Here is a 19288-nt window from a genome sequence, read left to right as displayed (position 1 = left end):
GACAGCTGTCAAGTTTTTCCGCAAAATCACATGATTTTGTGGAAAAACTTGCCAGTCTAGACACAGCCTTAATGTTTTCAATAACATTTGCTATTATAAAGCAAACAGTGTCTGGAATCCTTGTGCAAACACAGGTAAATGATGAAGTGCTAGAAGTAATAAAAACGATATTTTAAAAAGTAAATAAAGGCGTGAAACTCTATGAACAGTGGATGGGAAGAAAAATGTGGTCCAGTTCAGGCAATGAGCAGCCAAGACAAAGGCTTTATGCAGAGGCATACACGGAGAAGGAAGTTTTTCACTTTAAAACACATAGAATCATAGAATAATAGGACTGGAAGGGACCTCAAGAGGTCATGAGTGCAGCCCCCCCCCCCCCCCTCAAGGCAGGACCAAGCTCCGTCTACACCATCCCTGACAGATGTCTATCTAACCTGTTCTTAAATATCTCCTTTGGCATCTCATTACAACCCAGGGGAAAGAGGGTTCTGGGCTGGGGGGGGGGGAGGGGTCTCTAACCACGCAGCCCTGGGAAACTGGCGCCGAGTGGAAGGAGACGAAACTCTGCGCCCATCAGTCACCCTCTTTGGCCGTCACTGCGGGTGGCTCACACCTGCCACTTGAGGGGCTCCCAGCGCCGCCGGCTCTCCTGCAGGGCAGCTGAGCGAGCTCCCCCAAGACCCGCCCTTCGCCTGCAGCCACCTGTTCCGCCCCCTGGCTGTCGGTGTCCCCTCCTCGCCGGTGCGCTCGTCTCAGGCCAGGGGGCCGGGCGCAGCGCGCGGCGGATCTGGCCGGTTTTGCCTCAGGGGCGCGGGATGAGCCTGGGAACGCGGCCATGCCCCTCCCTGAGTTTCGTTTCTCCAGTGGCGGGCTCTGGGCGCGGAAGGGAAGTTGCCCGCCTTGGAGGGGGAGCCCGGCAGCCTGAGCCTGGCCTCGCCCTTGGCTCCCCGGTGTCCCGGGCCAGAGCGCGCGGGAAGCGAGAGCCGAGCCATGGGGGACCAGTGCGCTGCAGCCAGGAGGGCGAAAGGGGCGAGACAGGTGCTGAGCCCGAGTAGCGCCCCCGAGTGCCCGGGCAGCCATCGCGCCAAGCCCCCTGCGCGGGGCCGGAGGCGAGCTGGGGCAGCCGCTGGCGAGCGAGAGCGACCCATTAACGCCGGAGATGCCCCTTCTCCCACGGCCCCGCAAGGAGCCAGGCCGGCCAGATCCCGCCCAGAGAAGGGCCCTGCTCCCGGCCAGAGGGGAGCCGACCACGCTGGGAAAGGCGCGGCCCCGGCACAGAGCCATGCGGTCCCCGCTAGGACGGGAGCAGAGCCCAGCAAGAAAGACTCTGCCCGTAGAAAGAAGGGAGCGGGCCCTAAAGCGAAAGCCGCTGCCCCCGGAGAGCTCTGCTGCGCGGGGGCAGAGAGCGGCAGCGCTGGCCAGGCAAGCGGCGTGGGAGCCCGGAGGCTCAGGGATGTGCTGAAGACGCTGAGGCTGGGCCGACAGGATACGTCGGAGGCGGCAGAGCGTGTGAACTCGCTCATTCGCACATTGGTGTCAGACATCAGAGCCCGGGAGAGCAGCTTCAGCTCCATTGATGTCCTGGGCACGGGGAGCTACTATGAGCATGTGAAGGTGAGGAGAAGGGGCGGGGCTTCGCTTCAGCACTTCGTTGGACTCAGGGGTGACTCGCTTTTGTGGGGGTGACTTTGTGGGTCTAGCGGGTGCTTGGGTACCTGAAAACTCTTGTGTCAGAAAACTTACCGTGCTTCTGTCATAAGAATGTCTAATCTCGATATTGTAGAGCGTTTGTGGCCTGTCTGTGTGTCTGTCTGACCATCTGTGAGTCCCTTTGTTCAAGGTACCTCGGTCAGGGCTTGGTTGTGCCACACAATGGGATTTGCATGGAATGCATCAAATGGAAAGGGAGGGGTGTGATAGCAGGGACACCACGAGTGACCACAAGAGGGCAGCAAGCACCTCAGTGGGGAACAGCTGCTGGGGGAAGAAGCCAGCTGGAGGCCTGCGCAGCCTGCCTCTGCCCTGGACTGGCCCCAGGTTGCGGAAGGCTGGGTCTTATAGCTCCTGTATCAAGAAAGATTAAATGAGCTCTAATATTAATATGTTCTGACAACTTCTGTCAGTTCATTTAAGGGATGCTGGTCAGAATTAACATTTTAATATGTAGTCTTACTTTGTTACTAATTCTTTAATACAATTGAAACAATTGTAGAAAAATCTAGATTATATTCTGTCACTTTTTTTTCAATTCATCAAGGTCGGAATAAATAATTTACCATTGCAAGGGCTCATGAGTTAATACTACACCTGCATGTGGCTCAAGGGGTGCTACCTCACTATAAGTAATAAGACTAGGTAGAAATTGACTTTACATAAGAGCGAAACTGACACTGTCAAGTCACTTTCATAGTACTGTATTGCCAATCCCAATGTTGAAAAATCAAGAATCAGGCTCATCATATTAAAAAAATGTAGTTGAGATCTGCTCCATAAATCGATGTGGACTGGAGGCAGGCTTGATTTGCGATTGGTGACCTAAAACACAAAGGCAGGAGATAGCTGTTGTTTGCATTAGGGATGTGAAAGGTTAACTTTCTCTAGTGATGCTTACCAGTTCCAGTTAATCAGTGGGGGCTGGAGCAGCTCCCCACTCGCTGCTCCCTCACACCTGCTGTGAAGACTGATGAAAAGAGCTCATTTAACTTCTCCCTAATAGCTTTGTCTTTTTTCAGTGCTCCTTTAGCACTTTGATCATCCAGTGGTTCTACTGATTGTTTGGCAGCAGTGGTCCCTCTAAGCAGCAGCACACTAAACATTTTAGGTCTGCCCATGTCATTTTAAGAGCCATGCAGCAGCACTCATCACTCGCCTTCCTGCTGGAATGGAAGGTGAGTGGTGGCGGCGGCAGCGGCTGGTGGTTCCTGGCAGTGGGAGGCTGCCCTTTTGCTCCTCCTGGAGCCGGGGCATATGAGGTGAGGCTATTCCAGTGAGGCTGCCCCAGCTAGAATAGGCTTCATGCAGTTGCTGCTTTACTCCAGCTGGAGCTGGGGGCCACCTGTGGGGACCAGGACCGTGATACTAAAATTAGCACCGTGGGCAGCCTCTGCTCCAGTCCCAGCACACATTCCCACCCTAGGAGCAGCTGGGGCTGTGGAGGCTTGTGGGGCCAGGACCCCAATACTAAAAATAGCCCCACAGCCTTGGCGCCAGCCCCCGCAACTGCTTTCCACATTTAAGGCAGAAAGCTAGCAAAGGGGCAGGGGGAGAACTGAAGGGAAGATGGGGTGAAAGAGGAAGGGGCGTGTGCTGAGGGGAGAGGAGGTGGCCTAGGCAGAAGAAAGGATTCCAGTTAATCAGGCACCACGGAGCAGAGTGGAGAAGAGACAAATGCCAGGGGGCCAAGAGGAGACAATGAGGAAAAGGGTAGGAGGGAGGAGGGGAGGGAAGGTGTCAGTGGGGGTGGCGGAAAGGAGGGGACAGGGTGATGCTGGGGGAGGAGAGGGGAAGGACAATGGGGGCAAGAGGGAGGAAGAGGGTGCCAGGAGAAGAGGGGTTTAAAGGAGGGGTGGGCATGAGGAAGGCAGGGGATGGAGCAACTCCTGTGTGAGGACACAGAGGGGAGTGAGGAGAATGAGGGCAGAGAGTGGTGAGGGGGTGGGCACTAAGGAGAAAGAGGGCAAGGAAGGCAGGGGCAATGAGGGAAGTGGGGAGGCACCAGGAAGGGGAAGAGGTAAGGGAAGGTGCAGGTGTCAGGGGTGTTCTGGGGGTAAAGCAGAAGGGAAGACACATGGAGGGGAGGGACAGGCATCAGAGAAAAAGAGGAGAGAGGCAGGGCAGGTGGGTAGAGGGAGGTGTTATGAAGGGGGGGAGGTAGCTACAGATGATCAGAGTGGTACTAGAGGAGGAGTGGGCACAGGGGGAAGAGAATGGTGGGTACAGGGGTAGAGGAGGATGGGGAGTCCCAAAGGACTGAGGGGATTGAGAAGGGCAAGAACCAGAACAGCAGAGGAGAGTAAGAGATGGGGGACAGCAGGCACCAGGGGAGCAGATGGGATGAGGGGACGGTGGGAGACATGGCAGCAGATGGGATGAGGGAAAGGTTCATATTTATTAATAATCTGGATGGCACGGTGGCACACATCTGAACAAGTGGACATGAACTCAATACTGGTACACAAGACAAAAAGCACTCCGCTCATGGGTAGAAAATCTTAGAGGGAGAGCAGATGCATTATTTGGATGTGGCAGAGTTTTCCTGGGAAAACTCTGCAGTCTAGACGTACCCACAGTCTGAGCTAACACTAGTTATCTCTTATTCTGTCCAGCACAAACCACATAAAGCGTGGGCATGCATCCAAATGGTTTAGTGTATCTAAATAAAAAGCATGTTCCCACAACTTCCTGGTTATGTCTACACTGCAGGCTTCTTGCACAAGAACTGTTTTGCACCAGAGTTCTTGCATAAAAGTTCTTGTGCAAGAGCACATCCACACTGCCATGTGCTTTTGTGCAAGAGTGTCCATGGCAGTGTGGATGCTCTCTTGTGCAAGAAAGCTCTGATGGCCATTTTAGCCATACGGGTTTCTTGCGCAAGAAACCCCTGTTGCCTGTCCACACTGTCTTCTTATGCAAGGAGCTCTTGTGCAAGAAGGCTTATTCCTCATGGGGGGAGGAATAACGCTTGTGCAAGAAGCCCTCTTTTCTGACACTTTACTGTAAATTTACTTGCGCACGACGCACCTGCAGTGTAGACATAGCCCCAGTGTATGGAGTCTCACTTGCCTTGGGGGGAGTGCAGTTACAGAAGACCATGAGATGAACAGATTACATGGAAGTCAGAGATCAGTTTCAGCAGGATCTTGGGATGAGGCCTGAATGTGCCTGTGCTTTTGAAAAATTGTGCATGATAGGTGTCATACCCCTTCATGCCTCATGAAAATTGGCTTATAACTATGAATATTCATAACTCAAAATGCTTTAGGCAAAATGTATCATATGCTAGATAATGTTTAAAGTTAGTCTCTCCTGAATGGATATATTCTATTTCTGTGCATGTATCATTCTTGTATGGAAAGTTAGAAATATGAATCTGTGTATAAATCTAGATGTGCTAATGAGGGCCATTTATGATACTGTGCAAACATACTCAAACCAACGACCTGTGAATAGTCTAATTTTTCCTAAAAGCCTGGATATTGGTTGTTTCTGCATGTGCCCAGGTCACCTGATGCTGAAACTCATTTTGGATCTTGTACTTTTCCACTCAAGGTAAGAGAAGTTTGAACTGAATACAAAGAATTCCCCCCTTGGATATAAAGGTGGGAAACCAAACAATAGGGGCTGTTGCCAGGCACTTGGAGACCTCCACTTCCTACTCAAGATGCCTGCTGGAAACATCAAAGACCAAAGAAGGGGAAGGATCAGGTTTGAGAAGGCCCTCATTATCTAGCATGGCAAGCTACCCTCAGATGGAAAGCTGCAGAGTGTGGAGCAGTTTATGCTAATTTTCCTGTATGAGTGTCAGGAATGGGGGGGGGGAGGGGAAAGATATTTGCTTTCCTGGTTGAGCAGGTCCTGAAACACTTTCAATTCATGCAATGAGATAAATAAGGGCAGGGTGACCACTTTGTCTGCAAAGGAAAATATAATGGCTGGAGGTGGGACCAGTTCAGGGGATTTCTCATCTCTGCATTCCTTCTCCCCCTCAGTCTGGGGTTAGAATTAATGATAAATGCTTTGGCAGTGAGGTGGATCTGGCTCAGGAAGCCACAGGTCCTCAGAATGGCTATAGTTGGCATAGGAATTATGGAGGACAGACAAGTGGGTATTGGAAGGGGTACTCCTTGTATGATCCAGGGGTTTCCCAGATACCCTGGTGTAGTCATGACACTGCTATCAGACTCCATGGTGGAATAGCAGGATATTCTACAGCGAATGAAGGTGATCTTTCTATTTTGCTTTATCTTTGCACTTATAATGGAGGTAGCATAGTAGCACTCCTGTAATTTGTCAGAGGGGCAATTTTGGTAATGATCAATCTCTTGGTGCAGTACATGGTGACTGTGCAGTGAGAGAGAATGGTAAATCTCCACCAGGATTTCCACTGATCCTAGGGTAGATACTGGCAGAGGCAGGGGGGGCAAAGTGTACACGGTCAGCTAAGTTAGACCTGTAATGCATGGTATTGGGGAAGAGGGCAAAAATAGGTGCAATATTGTTCTTCTGTGTCAGTGTAAGCACAGGCTTTAAGCTAGTGACTGAGCTATCACCACCAAGGGCTTGGCATAGCTTTTAATTGTAAGAGTCCTCAGTGCCAGGGTAGTAGGGGAAGCCTTCCATCCCTGCCTCCTAGATAGAAATTAGTGCCAGCTTCATTCTTGGAGTGCCATCCTGGTGCCATCACTGCTGTAGCTAATGCAGAAGGTTAGTGAAAGGCAGTACAGGAACTTGGGCAGTGCTTTGATTAGCCACCCTGCCTTGTGTGCATGGATTGGTACTGGATTTGTCTCTGATGGGCTTCCTGGGTCAGAGATTGTTTGCCTTAAAAGCAGCAGAAGGAGTTGCTGTTGCTAATGGTCTTCATAGAATGGTCAAGATTTGAAGCCCTGAGATTCGGGTACACAATCTTGCAGGAATATACATATCTGGGGGTATGCTCTTGAATAGGGAGCGTATATGGGGACTGAAGAGAGAAAGACCACCCCAGGGAGAATAAAATGCCTACACTACTTTTGTTTACAGTATAAAACACTGAAGGAAACCTATCAGAACTAACTAGAATAAACTTTAATTGAAAAACTGAGAAATAGATTGTGATTAAGGAAAATGGACACCACAAATTCTACCTTGTACGATGGGCAACAAAAAAGAACTGAAGATGGGTTGCAGCCACCCAACTCTGAATCCTCTGCTACAGCCACAAAGCGTGCTACTCTATAAATATAATCTGACTTCATATGCATGAGTATGCACAAGAATAGAATCTGTATAGAAAATCATTCAAACGTGTGGATATAAAATAAAGCACATGGCTCCATCATCTTTGCACCTGTAATTAAAGTTACTAACTTCAGTAAAAGTAGGCCCTGACAGTGGTGGGAGAATTGAACAGCATAATGTAGATTTTTTTTTTTGCTGCAGTTCCACTTGTATATTCATAATCTATAAATTTTGCTAGTTTCACTTTATGCAATGTGTAGTTTACTCCCCTGCTTTAACAGGATGATTAAATCACTCCTAATCTACAGCCATTCAAAAATAAAACTTTCTGAAGGAGTTGAGAAGAGTGTCTGTGACAGCGTTGTATGGTCTTTCTCCTGTTGGTGAGTTTGCTGGTCTAATATATTTTAAATTGCAGTAAATGTTGTTCCCCTCTTCACTGCACATGGAAGTAGATGGGGGAATAAAATCCATCTGTTCTTATGTTCACAGAGGCATTTATAATGGAAATACAGGCTAAAACTTTACCTGAATAACACAGTAAGCATTGTATTTCTGTGATTCACAGATTTCTGCACCAAATGAGTTCGATATCATGTTTACCATGCCAGCTCCTAGAGTGGAACTGAAAAACTGTGATGATTCTGGTGCCTTTTATGATGTGAAATTTAAAAGAAATCCTCAAGGAAACAGTCTGGACAAATTTTTACAGAAAGATGGAAAATTAGCAGCCTGTAAGATGCTTTTGGCACTCAGAAACATTATTAAAGAAAGTGTAAAGAGCATGACCAGTAAGTATTTAGTAGACAATATTTTAACTTACAGATGTTACTGTCCAAATTAATGTCTGCATACATAAATCACTGAAAATAATGTTCTATATACAACTTGCGTTCCTGTCAGCAGTGCCTTCCATAGATGTGTGGACAAAATGCAAGAAAAATCTATAAATGTCTGAGCTTTTTTGCAAGAAGAGGAACCACAGACATACCGGGCCTGATTCACTCCAGCGTGTAAAATGGACGGGTTCTGTTGAATTATGATTCTGTTCCTATGCAATAGGCTGCTCTTTGCAAGTTGACAGGAAGGACAGTCAGGGTCTGATCTAGGGCCACACCTATGCTTGCCCAGCAGGCTCACTCAACATGGCCTTCTGCAAAGGTTTTGGTGATAGTCTGGTAGCAAAAAAGAATACTAAAAAAGTAGCTTTTTAAAATTCCTTTTTGCTAGTCCTTCCCAGCTTCAATAGTTTAATAAGAATTTTAAATCACTGCTTGTGCTGTAGATCACTCATTCTTCATCTTGTCTCAGTGAAATAGTGCTTTTAAAAAGTAATAGAAATGTAGCTGTGTTAGTCTGGTGTAGCTGAAGGAAAATACAGGACTATGTAGCACTTTAAAGACTAACAAGATGGTTTATTAGATGATGAGGAACAGCGCGACCAGGAACAGCTAACAGGAGAGTTTGGAGAGGGAGTTCTCCAGGTAAAAGAGGAGTAAAAACGGGACCCTTGTGGTAAGTGGCTGTCTGGAGTGTGTGTTTGTGTGTGGGGGAGTTATTTGCAGTGTGCTGAGCTTGTGTTTGTCTGTTTGGTTTGTTTGTTTGCTTTGTTTGAAGGAGCTTCTAAAAGGTTTGAAATCTAGAAGCCTCTGTTAATTGGCTGAGCCTCAGTCAGGGGGAGGGGCTACCAGAGCTATATAAGCCTGTGACTCAGCGGCCAGGGAGAGCGTGACCAGGAACAGCTAACAGGAGAGTTTGGAGAGGGAGTTTGGAGGGGGAGTTTAGAGGGCACTAGTGACTTCTGACCTTCTTTAAAACATAACTGTTAAAATAATCTATACTCCAGAGGTTTAAAAAGAATCCCAGTTTATACTTAAACTTATTCATTAGAAAAATGGAGACAGAAGCCCAGCAGCAGAGTGAGGGCTATCCTGTTTATTGCGTCGAGTGTAACATGTATGATTACCTGCCCTGTGGGCGGGTGGCGTGTGTGTGCACCCGTTGCAAGGAGCTCCTGACCCTCAGAGACCGAGTTCGGGCTTTGGAGGCCAGGGTGGCTGAACTGGAGGAGCTAAGGGAGGTAGAGAGCTATGTTGATGAGACTTTCCGGGACACTATAATACTGTCCCACCTCCAGTCTGAGAGCCCCAGTGTTAAGGAGGCTGAGAGTCTCAAGGGAACAGAGCATTCAATGGGAGCAGAGGGAAACCATCCCATAGTTGAGACCCTCCTCTCAGAGGATGTTGCGGTATCCTCTTGCACTGAGGATACTTCTGAGGGGGAGGGAATGCCAGTTAGGAAGAGGCAGGTGTTAGTATTGGTTGATTCGATCGTTAGAAACATAGATAGTTGGGTTTGTGATGACCGGGAGAACCGTATGGTCACTTGCCTGCCTGGTGCGAAGGTTGCGGATCTCTCGAGGCATCTAGACAGACTTATGTGTAGTGCTGGAGAGGAGCTGGTGGTCGTGGTACATGTAGGTACCAATGACATAGGGAAGGGTAGGAGAGATGTCCTGGAGGCCAAATTTAGGCTGCTAGGAAAGAGACTGAAATCCAGGACCTCTATGGTGGCATTCTTGGAAATTTTTCCAGTTCCACACGCAGGGCCAGGTAGGCAGGCGGAGCTTCAGAGTCTCAATGTGTGGATGAGACGATGGTGTAGGGAAGAGGGGTTTAGATTTATTAGGAACTGGGGACACTTTTGGGAGAGGGGGAGCCTATACAGGAAGGATGGGCTCCACCTAAACCAGGGTGGAACCAGACTGCTGGCACTAAACATTAAAAAGGCCGTAGAGCAGTTTTTAAACTAAGAAATGGGGGAAAGCCAATTGGTGCGGAGATGCACGTAAATCGGAGGGAGACTTCTCTTAGAGGAGAATCCATTGATAGAGATTCTCTAAGCTGTAGTCAGAAAGAGAGGAGGGAAGAGGGCAAACCATGGGCCAGAGCAGACAAACAACCGCATACAAAGGAATCCAATGCATCAGGGAAGGGCAGACAAATAACCAGTGGCAAATTTCTAAAGTGCTTGTACACAAATGCTAGGAGTCTGACTAATAAAATGGGTGAACTAGAGTACCTCGTATTAAATGAGGAGATTAACATAATAGGCATCACTGAAACCTGGTGGAATGAGGAAAATCTGTGGGACACAATCATACCGGGATATAAAATATATAGAAAGGATAGAGCAGGCCGGGTGGGTGGCGGAGTGGCACTGTATGTGAAAGATAATGTAGAATCAAATGAAATAAAAATAGTAAATGAATCAACATGTTCAATAGAATCGCTATGGATAGTAATTCCATGCTCCAAGAATAAGAAATTAGCAGTAGGGATATATTACCGACCACCTGACCAGGACAGCGATACTGACATTGAAATGCTGAGGGAGATTAGAGAGGCTACCAAAATAAAGAACTCTATAATAATGGAGGATTTTAATTACCCCCATATTGACTGGATACATGTCACCTCAGGAAGAGAAGAGGAGATAAAATTTCTCAATGGCTTAAATGACTGCTTCTGGAGCAGCTAGTGCAGGAACCCACAAGGGGAGAGGCAATTCTCGATTTAGTCCTGAGTGGAGTGCAGGATCAGGTCCAGGATATAACCGTTACCGGACCGCTTGGGAATAGTGACCATAATATAATAACATTCAACATTCCTGTGGTGGGAAGAACACCTCAGCAGTCCAGCACCCTGGCATTTAATTGCAAAAAGGGGAATTACACAAAAATGAGGAGGTTAGTTAAACAGAAATTAAAAGGCACAGTGACTAGAGCCAAATCCCTGAAAGTTACATGGAAACTTTTTAAAGACACCATAATAGAGGCCCAACTTAAATGTATACCCCAAATTAAAAAACATAGCAAGAGACTTAAAAAAAAGTCACCGTGGCTTACCCACCATGTAAAAAAAGCAGTGAGGGACAAAAAGGTATCTTTTAAGAAGTGGAAGTCCAATCCTAGTGAGATAAATAGAAAGGAACATAAACACTGTCAAATCAAGTGTAAAAATGTAATAAGGAAAAAAAGATTTTGAGGAACAGCTAGCCAAAAACTCAAAAAGAAATAATATTTTTTAAGTACATTAGAAGCAGGAAGCCTGCTAAAAAACCTGTGGGTCCCCTAGATGATCGAGCTATAAAAGGAGCAATTAAGGACGATAAAGCCATTGCGGAGAAACTAAATGATTTCTTTGCTTCAGTATTCACGGCTGAGGACGTTGGGGAGATTCCTGAATCTGCACCGTCCTTTGTGGGTGATGAATCTGAGGAACTGTCCCGGATTGAAGTGTCATTAGAGGAGGTTTTGGAACAAATAGAAAAACTAAATGTTAACAAATCTCCGGGACCGGATGGCATTCATCCAAGGGTTCTAAAAGAACTCAAATGGGAAATTGCTGAACTGTTATCTGTGGTTTGTAACCTATCCTTTAAATCGGCTTCCGTACCTAGTGACTGGAAGGTAGCCAATGTGACACCAATATTTAAAAAGGGCTGTAAAGGCGATCCTGGCAATTACAGACCGGTAAGTCTAACTTCAGTACCGGGCAAATTAGTCGAAACAATAGTAAAGAATAAAATTGTGAAGCATGTAGAAGAACATAATTTATTGGACAAAAGTCAACATGGTTTCTGTAAAGGGAAATCCTGTCTTACTAACCTGTTAGTTCTTTGAAGGGGTTAAACATGCGGACAAGGGTGATCTAGTAGATATAGTATACTTGGATTTTCAGAAAGCCTTTGACAAGGTCCCTCACCAAAGTCTCTTGTGTAAATTACGTGGCCATGGGATAAGAGGGAAGGTCCTTTCTTGGATTGAGAACTGGTTAAAAGACAGGAAACAAAGGGTAGGAATAAATGGTAAATTTTCAGACTGGAGAGGGGTAACTAGTGGTGTACTCCAAAGGTCAGTCCTGGGACCAATCCTTTTCAACTTATTCATAAATGATCTGGAGAAAGGGGTAAGCAGTGAGGTAGTAAAGTTTGCAGATGATACCAAACTGTTTAGGATAGTCAAGACAGAAGCAGACTGTGAGGGACTCCAAGAAGATCTCACCAAACTGAGTGATTGGGCAACAAAATGGCAAATGAAATTTAATGTGGATAAGTGTAAAGTAATGCACATCGGGAAAAATAACCCCAACTATACGTACAGTATGATGGGGGCTAATTTGGCTACGACAAATCAGGAAAGAGATCTTGGAATTATCGTGGACAGTTCTCTGAAAACTTCCACACAGTGTGCAGCGGCGGTCAAAAAGGCAAATAGGATGCTAGGAATTATTAAGAAAGGGATAGAAAATAAGACCCAGAATATCTTACTGCCCCTGTATAAAACTATGGTAAGCCCACATCTTGAATACTGTGTACAGATGTGGTCTCCTCACCTCAAAAAAGATATTTTGGCCTTGGAAAGGGTTCAGAAAAGGGCAACTAAAATGATTAGGGGTTTGGAACGGGTCCCATATGAGGAGAGGTTAAAGCGACTGGGACTTTTCAGTTTAGAAAAGAGGAGACTGAGGGGGGATATGATAGAGGTATATAAAATCATGAGTGGTGTGGAGAGGGCCGATAAAAGTTATTTATTAGTTCCCATAATAGAAGAACTAGAGGACACCAAATGAAATTAATGGGTAGCAGGTTTAAAACTAATAAAAGGAAGTTCTTCTTCACACAGCGTGTTGTCAACCTGTGGAACTCCTTGCCAGAGGAGGCGGTGAAGGCTAGGACTGTAATAGAGTTTGAAGAGAAGCTGGATAAATTCATGGAGGTTAGGTCCATAAAAGGCTATTAGCCAGGGGATAAAATGGTGTCCTTGGCCTCTGTTTGTCAGAGGCTGGAGGGATGGCAGGAGACAAATCGCTTGATCATTGTCTTCAGTCCACCCTCTCTGGGGCACCTGGTGCTGGCCACTGTCGGTAGACAGGATACTGGGCTAGATGGACCTTTGGTCTGACTCAGTACAGCCGTTCTTATGAGCTTTTGTGGACCAGACCCATTTCCTCAGATCAAATAGTGGAAGAAAATAGTCACAGCCATATATACCAAAGGATACAATTTTAAAAAATGAACACCTATGAAAAGGACAAATCAAATTTCAGAATAGAAGAGGGATGGGGGAGGGGGAAGGTGAATGTCTGTGGGCTAGTGATATTAGAGGTGATAATTGGGGAAGCTATCATTACAAAGATAGCTTCCCCAATTATCACCTCTAATATCATTAGCCCACAGACATTCACCTTCCCTCCCCCCCCCCCCATGACCCCTCTGTTCTGAAATTTGATTTGTCCTTTTCATGTGTGTTCATTTTTTAAAATTGTATCCTTTGGTATATATGGTTGTGACTATTTTCTTCCACTATTTGTTCTGAGGAAATGGGTCTGGCCCACGAAAGCTCATCATCTAATAAACCATCTTGTTAGTCTTTAAAGTGCTACATAGACCTGTATTTTGCTTTTAAAAAGAGTATTTGTCTTAACTATCTGTACAGAAAATACTGTTTCTAGCGATAACTTGGACTGTAACAATTGCATTCCCTCAAGAAGACTATATTGAGAAGTTGTACTATACAAAAATAAAGTTCTCTGGAAAAATGGAGACAGTGTTTCGGATCGCATATTCCCCTAAGATACAGTCACTCCCTTGAGGATAAAGCAAATTAGGGTTTAACTCAGGTCAGTCACATTATGAAAACTAGAGAGATGACTAAAACAAGTTTGTGGTATCTGGAAAAAAAATGTTAGCCCATATACTGATTAAATTTCTTCTGTTTAATTCCAAGTGTTGATTTTTTACTGGAAGTAAGCTTTTTGTACTTTCTAAAAACACAACCCACTCCTGTAAAACAAAGCAATATTTTCTTCCAGCAAGATGGGTGGTAGAAACATTCACGCTTATAAGTTTGTAAAGTAACTCAAACTGCTTGTTGTAACACTGACATAGACAAATGACTGATATGGTTTTTGACAACTGAGTTTCTTTTACTTCAACATTATAAACTCGTCAAATTACCTTGCCCATCGTGGACCAGTTCAGTGAATGTGGATTTTATGAAAACAAATTCTCTGTCTTGCATTTCAGTGTTCTTTTCTTTTCATGAATATAGTGCTATAATCATGGGTGATATCCACAGGAAAAGAGGGGCAAATCTATGTATAATTATAGTCTGTAGACAAAAGTATACAGCAACAAATATAATGGAATGCCCATTGATGGCAGTAGGGGATGTGGTTATACAGGGATTAGGGGAGAATATGACCTTCATTAATTAAATGGTTTGTTATGTGTTTAGGAAAAAGAATATATTGTTACTGTTAAATACGACTAAGTGAGAAAATAGAGTCTCCATTAACTGACAGCCATATATGTTGAAAATTGTGGCCATAACTAACATGTACAATATATTAAAAATAAATACATTGGTTCTAGGGTCTAATGTATTCACGCACAAAAATATTACTAAACAAGACAAGAACATTCTACTTTTGAAATCAGTAGTCACTGCAAATATAAGTTCTTGTCAAATAAACTTAATTTCAATTGTGTTACCAATAAAGGCATTCTTTTCATTACATTTTAGCTTAGAATCATAGAACACTAGAACTGGAAGGGACCTCGAGAGGTCATCGAGTCTAGTCCCCTGCCCTCACGGCAGGACCCAGTACTATCTAGCCCATCCCAGGATAGATGTCTATCTTACCTGCTCTTAAATATCTCCAGAGATATGTTAATGAAACTAGTCAAGTACTAAAATCTGATAAGATTGTACATAAGCTCCTTACAAAAATGGCTTCTTTGTTCTAGATGGGGGCTACTGGCAATTCCTTGTTCCTAATGGAGTTACAGGCAATTTCATGCATTTTCCTTTGTTCACTTGGTCAGTTTTCTGCACATACTTTCAAAGATGAACAATTTGCATTATACATACTGATTTAAAAATACCTAATATCTTCACTTGTTCTTTAATAGTTAGTAATTAAAGCTTAGTATTTTAGTTGGACATTTAATACAACTGCAAATTCTAGTTAAATAAAAACCAAAAATCACTTTCAATGATTTCCTCCATTAAAAAGTTTAAATATTAAAAAGCTAAGGTGATTGAAAAAAATTCATTTTTTTTAATAGGAACAGAAATGAAAGTGAGTGTGGATAAAAAAAAGTCTGGAAGTCCTGCAATAACACTTAGCATTGGAACTTCTCCAATGGAGATATCAGTGGATATAATCTTGGCTTTGGAAGTTAGGAGTTCCAGCTGGCCTGCAAGTACCCAGGATGGCCTAAAAATTGAAAAATGGCTAGGAAGCAAAGTCAAACAAGACTATAAATGGAAGCCAATATATCTAGTACCCAAACATGCTAAGGATGGAAGGGTGCTAAAAGGTACTGTTTTTATTTTGAATACAAACTAATTTTTTTTTTTATGAGAGGTCTTCCGCTTAATTAGTAATTACCTGACAGCTGTAAGGGGAAAACTACATATTACTATTGTTTTTGTTAGTAAGCCAGGCATGCAGTATTCTTCATAGTCTGTCTTGGCCCTGACTACCTCTGGATCAGTACTCTCATCTAAGAAAATCCCGTATTTGAATTACTAAATTTGTCCTACTTTTCATGTTGTGGAGACGCTGTATAAAGAAATCTCCTACCCTCAAGATCTTACATAAAGGTGGCTACACTGAATTAATTTGAGATAGAGCCTCTCTGAAGTATTTATCACCTTTTTCTGTTCTACAATAGAAACCTATGAGAATGAAAGAAAGGATGCTTTTTCACACATAGAACATCAAAATGAGTTTCTGTATGTGAAGTTGAATGATTTAGTCTGAACAAAAATGCATGCAAAACCTCTATGTTTTGCACTGTGAGGGTAATTTACTGGATCCTCCTCTATCAAGTTCAGTTTTTTTTTTTTTTTGTAAGTGCACCACTGTCATCATTTTATTTAACTTGTCTGATCTGATCTGTGGTAGCAGAATACATCTAGGAGAATATTGACTTTTCTATTTCAGCAATAGAAAGCATTATGCTAAAGGCTTTTTTTTTTTTTTTTTTAAAAGCTCACCGCAGATTTCACCTATTGCTATTTGAGTAGTATGACCTTAAATTGTTGATCTCTTGTCATTAGAAAATTAAATTTAAAACAGTGACTATCAGCTTTTTGGAGTGGAAAGCTGATCTATAGTTCTCTCTCAGGGTAAGTCTACACTACAGGCTTCTTTCGCAAGAGTGCCTCCACACTACAAAAGTGCAATGCAAAAGCAATGCGCTTTTGCGCAAGAGCATCCAGACTGCATGTACGCTCTCTTGAAATAAAGCTGTGATTGCTATCACAGAATAGTCACCAGAGCACTTGTGCTTTTGTCGATTGGCTCTTTTTGCACGAAAACCTCATTTGCCTGTCCCCACACACCTTCTTGCACAAGAAGGAGTTATTCCTTGTAAAAAGAGAAATACTTACACCACAAAAACTCTTCTGTTTTTTTGATTTACTGTAAATTTACTTGTGCTAAAACGCGCTTGAGGTATGGATGCTCTGCGGGTTTTTGTGCAAAAACAAAAACCCTGTAGTGTAGACGTAGCCCCAGTGCTATAAAAATAATGTCGTTTAAACCTATTATTTTTGTTAGGGCTGTTAATAATTTACTCAAATCGAATGCCTTGCCTTGTGTGGACAAGACTACTCTTGCAATTGTACCCTAAAACAAGATCAATGAAAGAGTCTTAAGAAAAAGTTATGCTAAACACTACCATAATTAGCTTATCCCAAAATAAAAAATTGTTAAGATTGAAAGTATATACAAATAACTTTAAAGATGGAAGGCTTCCTAGTGTATTGCAATTATTCCCAAACCTAGGAAATTAAGAATTACATTTAGACCTCTTTGAAGTGTAAACATATTTTGGTATGGATATGCAGTTAAGGCCTCCAGTCAACCTTGACTGTCTTGCACGGACATCATACAAAAACATACTATTAGGGGATTTTAGCATTTTGTGGATTAGATTAAACTGGTATTTAAAGTCAGAAAAATTTGCATTTCCAAAAAGTTAATTTAAGGATGACTTTTCCTTAGCTTCCAAAACTCTGTAAGAATGATATTGTAAATGGGTAAAATATCAATAAAAAATGTTTGTATTTTTTATTACATATATAGAAGACACCTGGAGAATCTCCTTTTCACACATTGAAAAGGACATGATTAAGAACCATGGCAACACAAAGACATGTTGTGAATCTAACGGAGTAAAGTGTTGTAGGTTAGTAGTTTGTCTAGTATTTTTTAAAGTCTTTTAACCACTATATCAATTTAGTGTTTTCTTTCTAAATTTATAATTTAATTTGTGGTTTATCCCCTTAAGGAATAATTAATTACCTTTATGAAGGTTTCTTTTAATTTGCAAAACATTTCATGCATATCATCTAATCCTCACGAAACCCTTCTGTTGTAGGCAAATAAACACAATCTTGTGCAGTGCTGTGTGTGCCTGGCTTCCGTTGAAATCTAATTAAGATGGGGGCAGATTACATCACAGATTCAGATTCTATTTTTGCATTATAAAGCAAATAGATGAAATCTATGAAAAAACAAAGCAATTTCCTATACTACTTAAGTCTGATAAAAAAAGCTAGCCCCAATTTGTTAGCTTGAGAATTCTATGGACTCAGACTTTAAGAACTTAGCCACTGCATGTACTAGATTTTGGGCACTAAACAAATTACCTATTTGAGGCAATTCATTAATAAGTTTGTGGGGGGGGGGGGGGGGAGAGAAGGAGGAGGAATTAAGTGAAGAATCACCTGTTGCGTTTTAAACACTATAGTTTAAGGAACTGATTGACAGAATCCATTTTTCATGCTGTAGTTTTACAAATCATAAACTCTCCTGAATTTCATTAACAATTTTTAGCATAGGAAGAGAGACTACAGTCGTCATCAAGTAGTTTACATTATGTATCAGATTTTGAGAACTGATACACAAGATATCAAATTTTTAGGAGAATCATTTTATTTTTGGCTACAACAGTAATTTAAAAGTGTTTTATAAACTGGGGTTCACTGAAGTTGATGTAAACACATGTACATTGGTATGGGAAGGTGCAATTGTCTCCTGTCCAAGGGAAAGCAGTGTGTTCGAAAAGGACAGCTTTAATTCGCAGAAGTCTCCAAAACTGCCTACTGGTGGCACCTGCTTTAGGGAGTGCAAAAAGGAAGCATATGGCTGCCCGACACTATCAGATTCTAGTTTCTCAGTTACAATGACTCCCAATGGAATGAAGTTTCTTCTATAATGAATCACTGAAGCTTCCCTTGGACACGGACCTTCAACTTGGGGAGCCCCGTGGGAAAGCTAATACATCCCAGGATTATATCTGGCCAATAAAAATGCATTGAGTTTCCATACTTTATAGGCAAATATTATTGGCAAGATTCTTGATCTCAGCGGTTAGGGGTCAGAGCATCAGATACCTCACAAAAAGCAAAATGTTCTGTTCTTTGACAAAATTCCCAGAAACACTGATGTAACATACATTAGGCATTTCCCAGTAATAATGTCTTATCCTTCAACAGGAAAAGTTGTCTGAAACTTCTGAAGCATCTTCTGGAGCTGCTTAAAGCAAAACATGGAAACAGAAGGGGGCTAGACAAATTCTGTTCCTACCATGCCAAAACTGCTTTTTTCCAAGCATGTGTCCTTTGGCCAGATGACAAGCAATGGCTGCTTACAGACCTTGAGACCTGTTTTCAGAAATTTTTGGATTACTTTCTGGATTGCCTAAACAACGCATACCTTACACACTTTTTTATTCCTACATACAACCTTTTTAGCCGAGACCTGATTGATAAGGCAAGCAGTGACTTCCTTTCAAAGGAAATTAAATATGAAATAAATAATAGATTCCCAATATTTGAACTGCAGAATTAAAGAAATATTCTATTATATTTTCAAATTTTTCTTTATTAAATATTCTGATTTACAGAATGTAAATGAATCAGGTTTTGAAGTTATTCCTCGGGAGTTTCTGGTGCTATGAATAATGGTGGTAATTGTTACTTAGTGATACAGGCAAAGGAACAACAGGACAAGCTTTTCAGTTTTAAAATCTGATGCCAAACCATTTTCACGAGATCTCTCCAGATATAATGATATACTGGCAAAGGGGCAAGAACTATCAATACTTTCCTGCTCTTACTTCGATGGGATTGTCTACACAGTGCAGCAATGTAAATTATGAGGAAGCGATTCCTCAAGTGAACTACCATTACACATTAACTGGCCTGCATAGTCCCTGTGGGTGTGCACTAACTGCTCCTTCATGCACTTTAACACAATACAGATGC

General features: G+C 43.0%; 1 protein-coding gene across 2 annotated transcripts; it reads left to right on the top strand.

Annotated features, from left to right (window-relative positions):
• The first annotated feature begins 525 nt into the window (after nucleotides 1–525).
• CGAS (cyclic GMP-AMP synthase) lies at nucleotides 526–18929 on the top strand. Of its 2 annotated transcripts, XM_006129891.5 has the most exons (5): nucleotides 720–1614; nucleotides 7508–7730; nucleotides 15073–15327; nucleotides 17103–17205; nucleotides 18518–18929. In XM_006129891.5, the coding sequence occupies exons 1-5, from the start codon at nucleotides 991–993 to the stop codon at nucleotides 18870–18872; spliced, it is 1560 nt and encodes a 519-aa protein (XP_006129953.3). In that variant the 5' UTR covers nucleotides 720–990; the 3' UTR covers nucleotides 18873–18929. The 2 variants fall into 2 exon arrangements, with proteins under 2 accessions (XP_089633268.1, XP_006129953.3); XM_089777142.1 differs by lacking the exon at nucleotides 15073–15327 and having other exon boundaries at nucleotides 526–1614.
• The last annotated feature ends 359 nt before the right edge of the window (nucleotides 18930–19288 follow it).

This window comes from Pelodiscus sinensis, chromosome 3 (assembly GCF_052426305.1).
Source record: "Pelodiscus sinensis isolate ZL-2025 chromosome 3, ASM5242630v1, whole genome shotgun sequence".
Lineage (NCBI taxonomy): Eukaryota > Metazoa > Chordata > Testudines > Trionychidae > Pelodiscus > Pelodiscus sinensis.
This window is presented reverse-complemented; position numbering and strand designations above follow the sequence as displayed.

Bases quoted from the DNA above. Each gene is read 5' to 3' on its own strand.
- CGAS (XM_006129891.5), top strand. From the start codon at position 991: ATGGGGGACCAGTGCGCTGCAGCCAGGAGGGCGAAAGGGGCGAGACAG. The intron at 1,615-7,507 runs GTGAGGAGAAGG...TGTGATTCACAG, and splicing joins GCTACTATGAGCATGTGAAG to ATTTCTGCACCAAATGAGTT. The intron at 17,206-18,517 runs GTTAGTAGTTTG...ATCCTTCAACAG, and splicing joins AACGGAGTAAAGTGTTGTAG to GAAAAGTTGTCTGAAACTTC.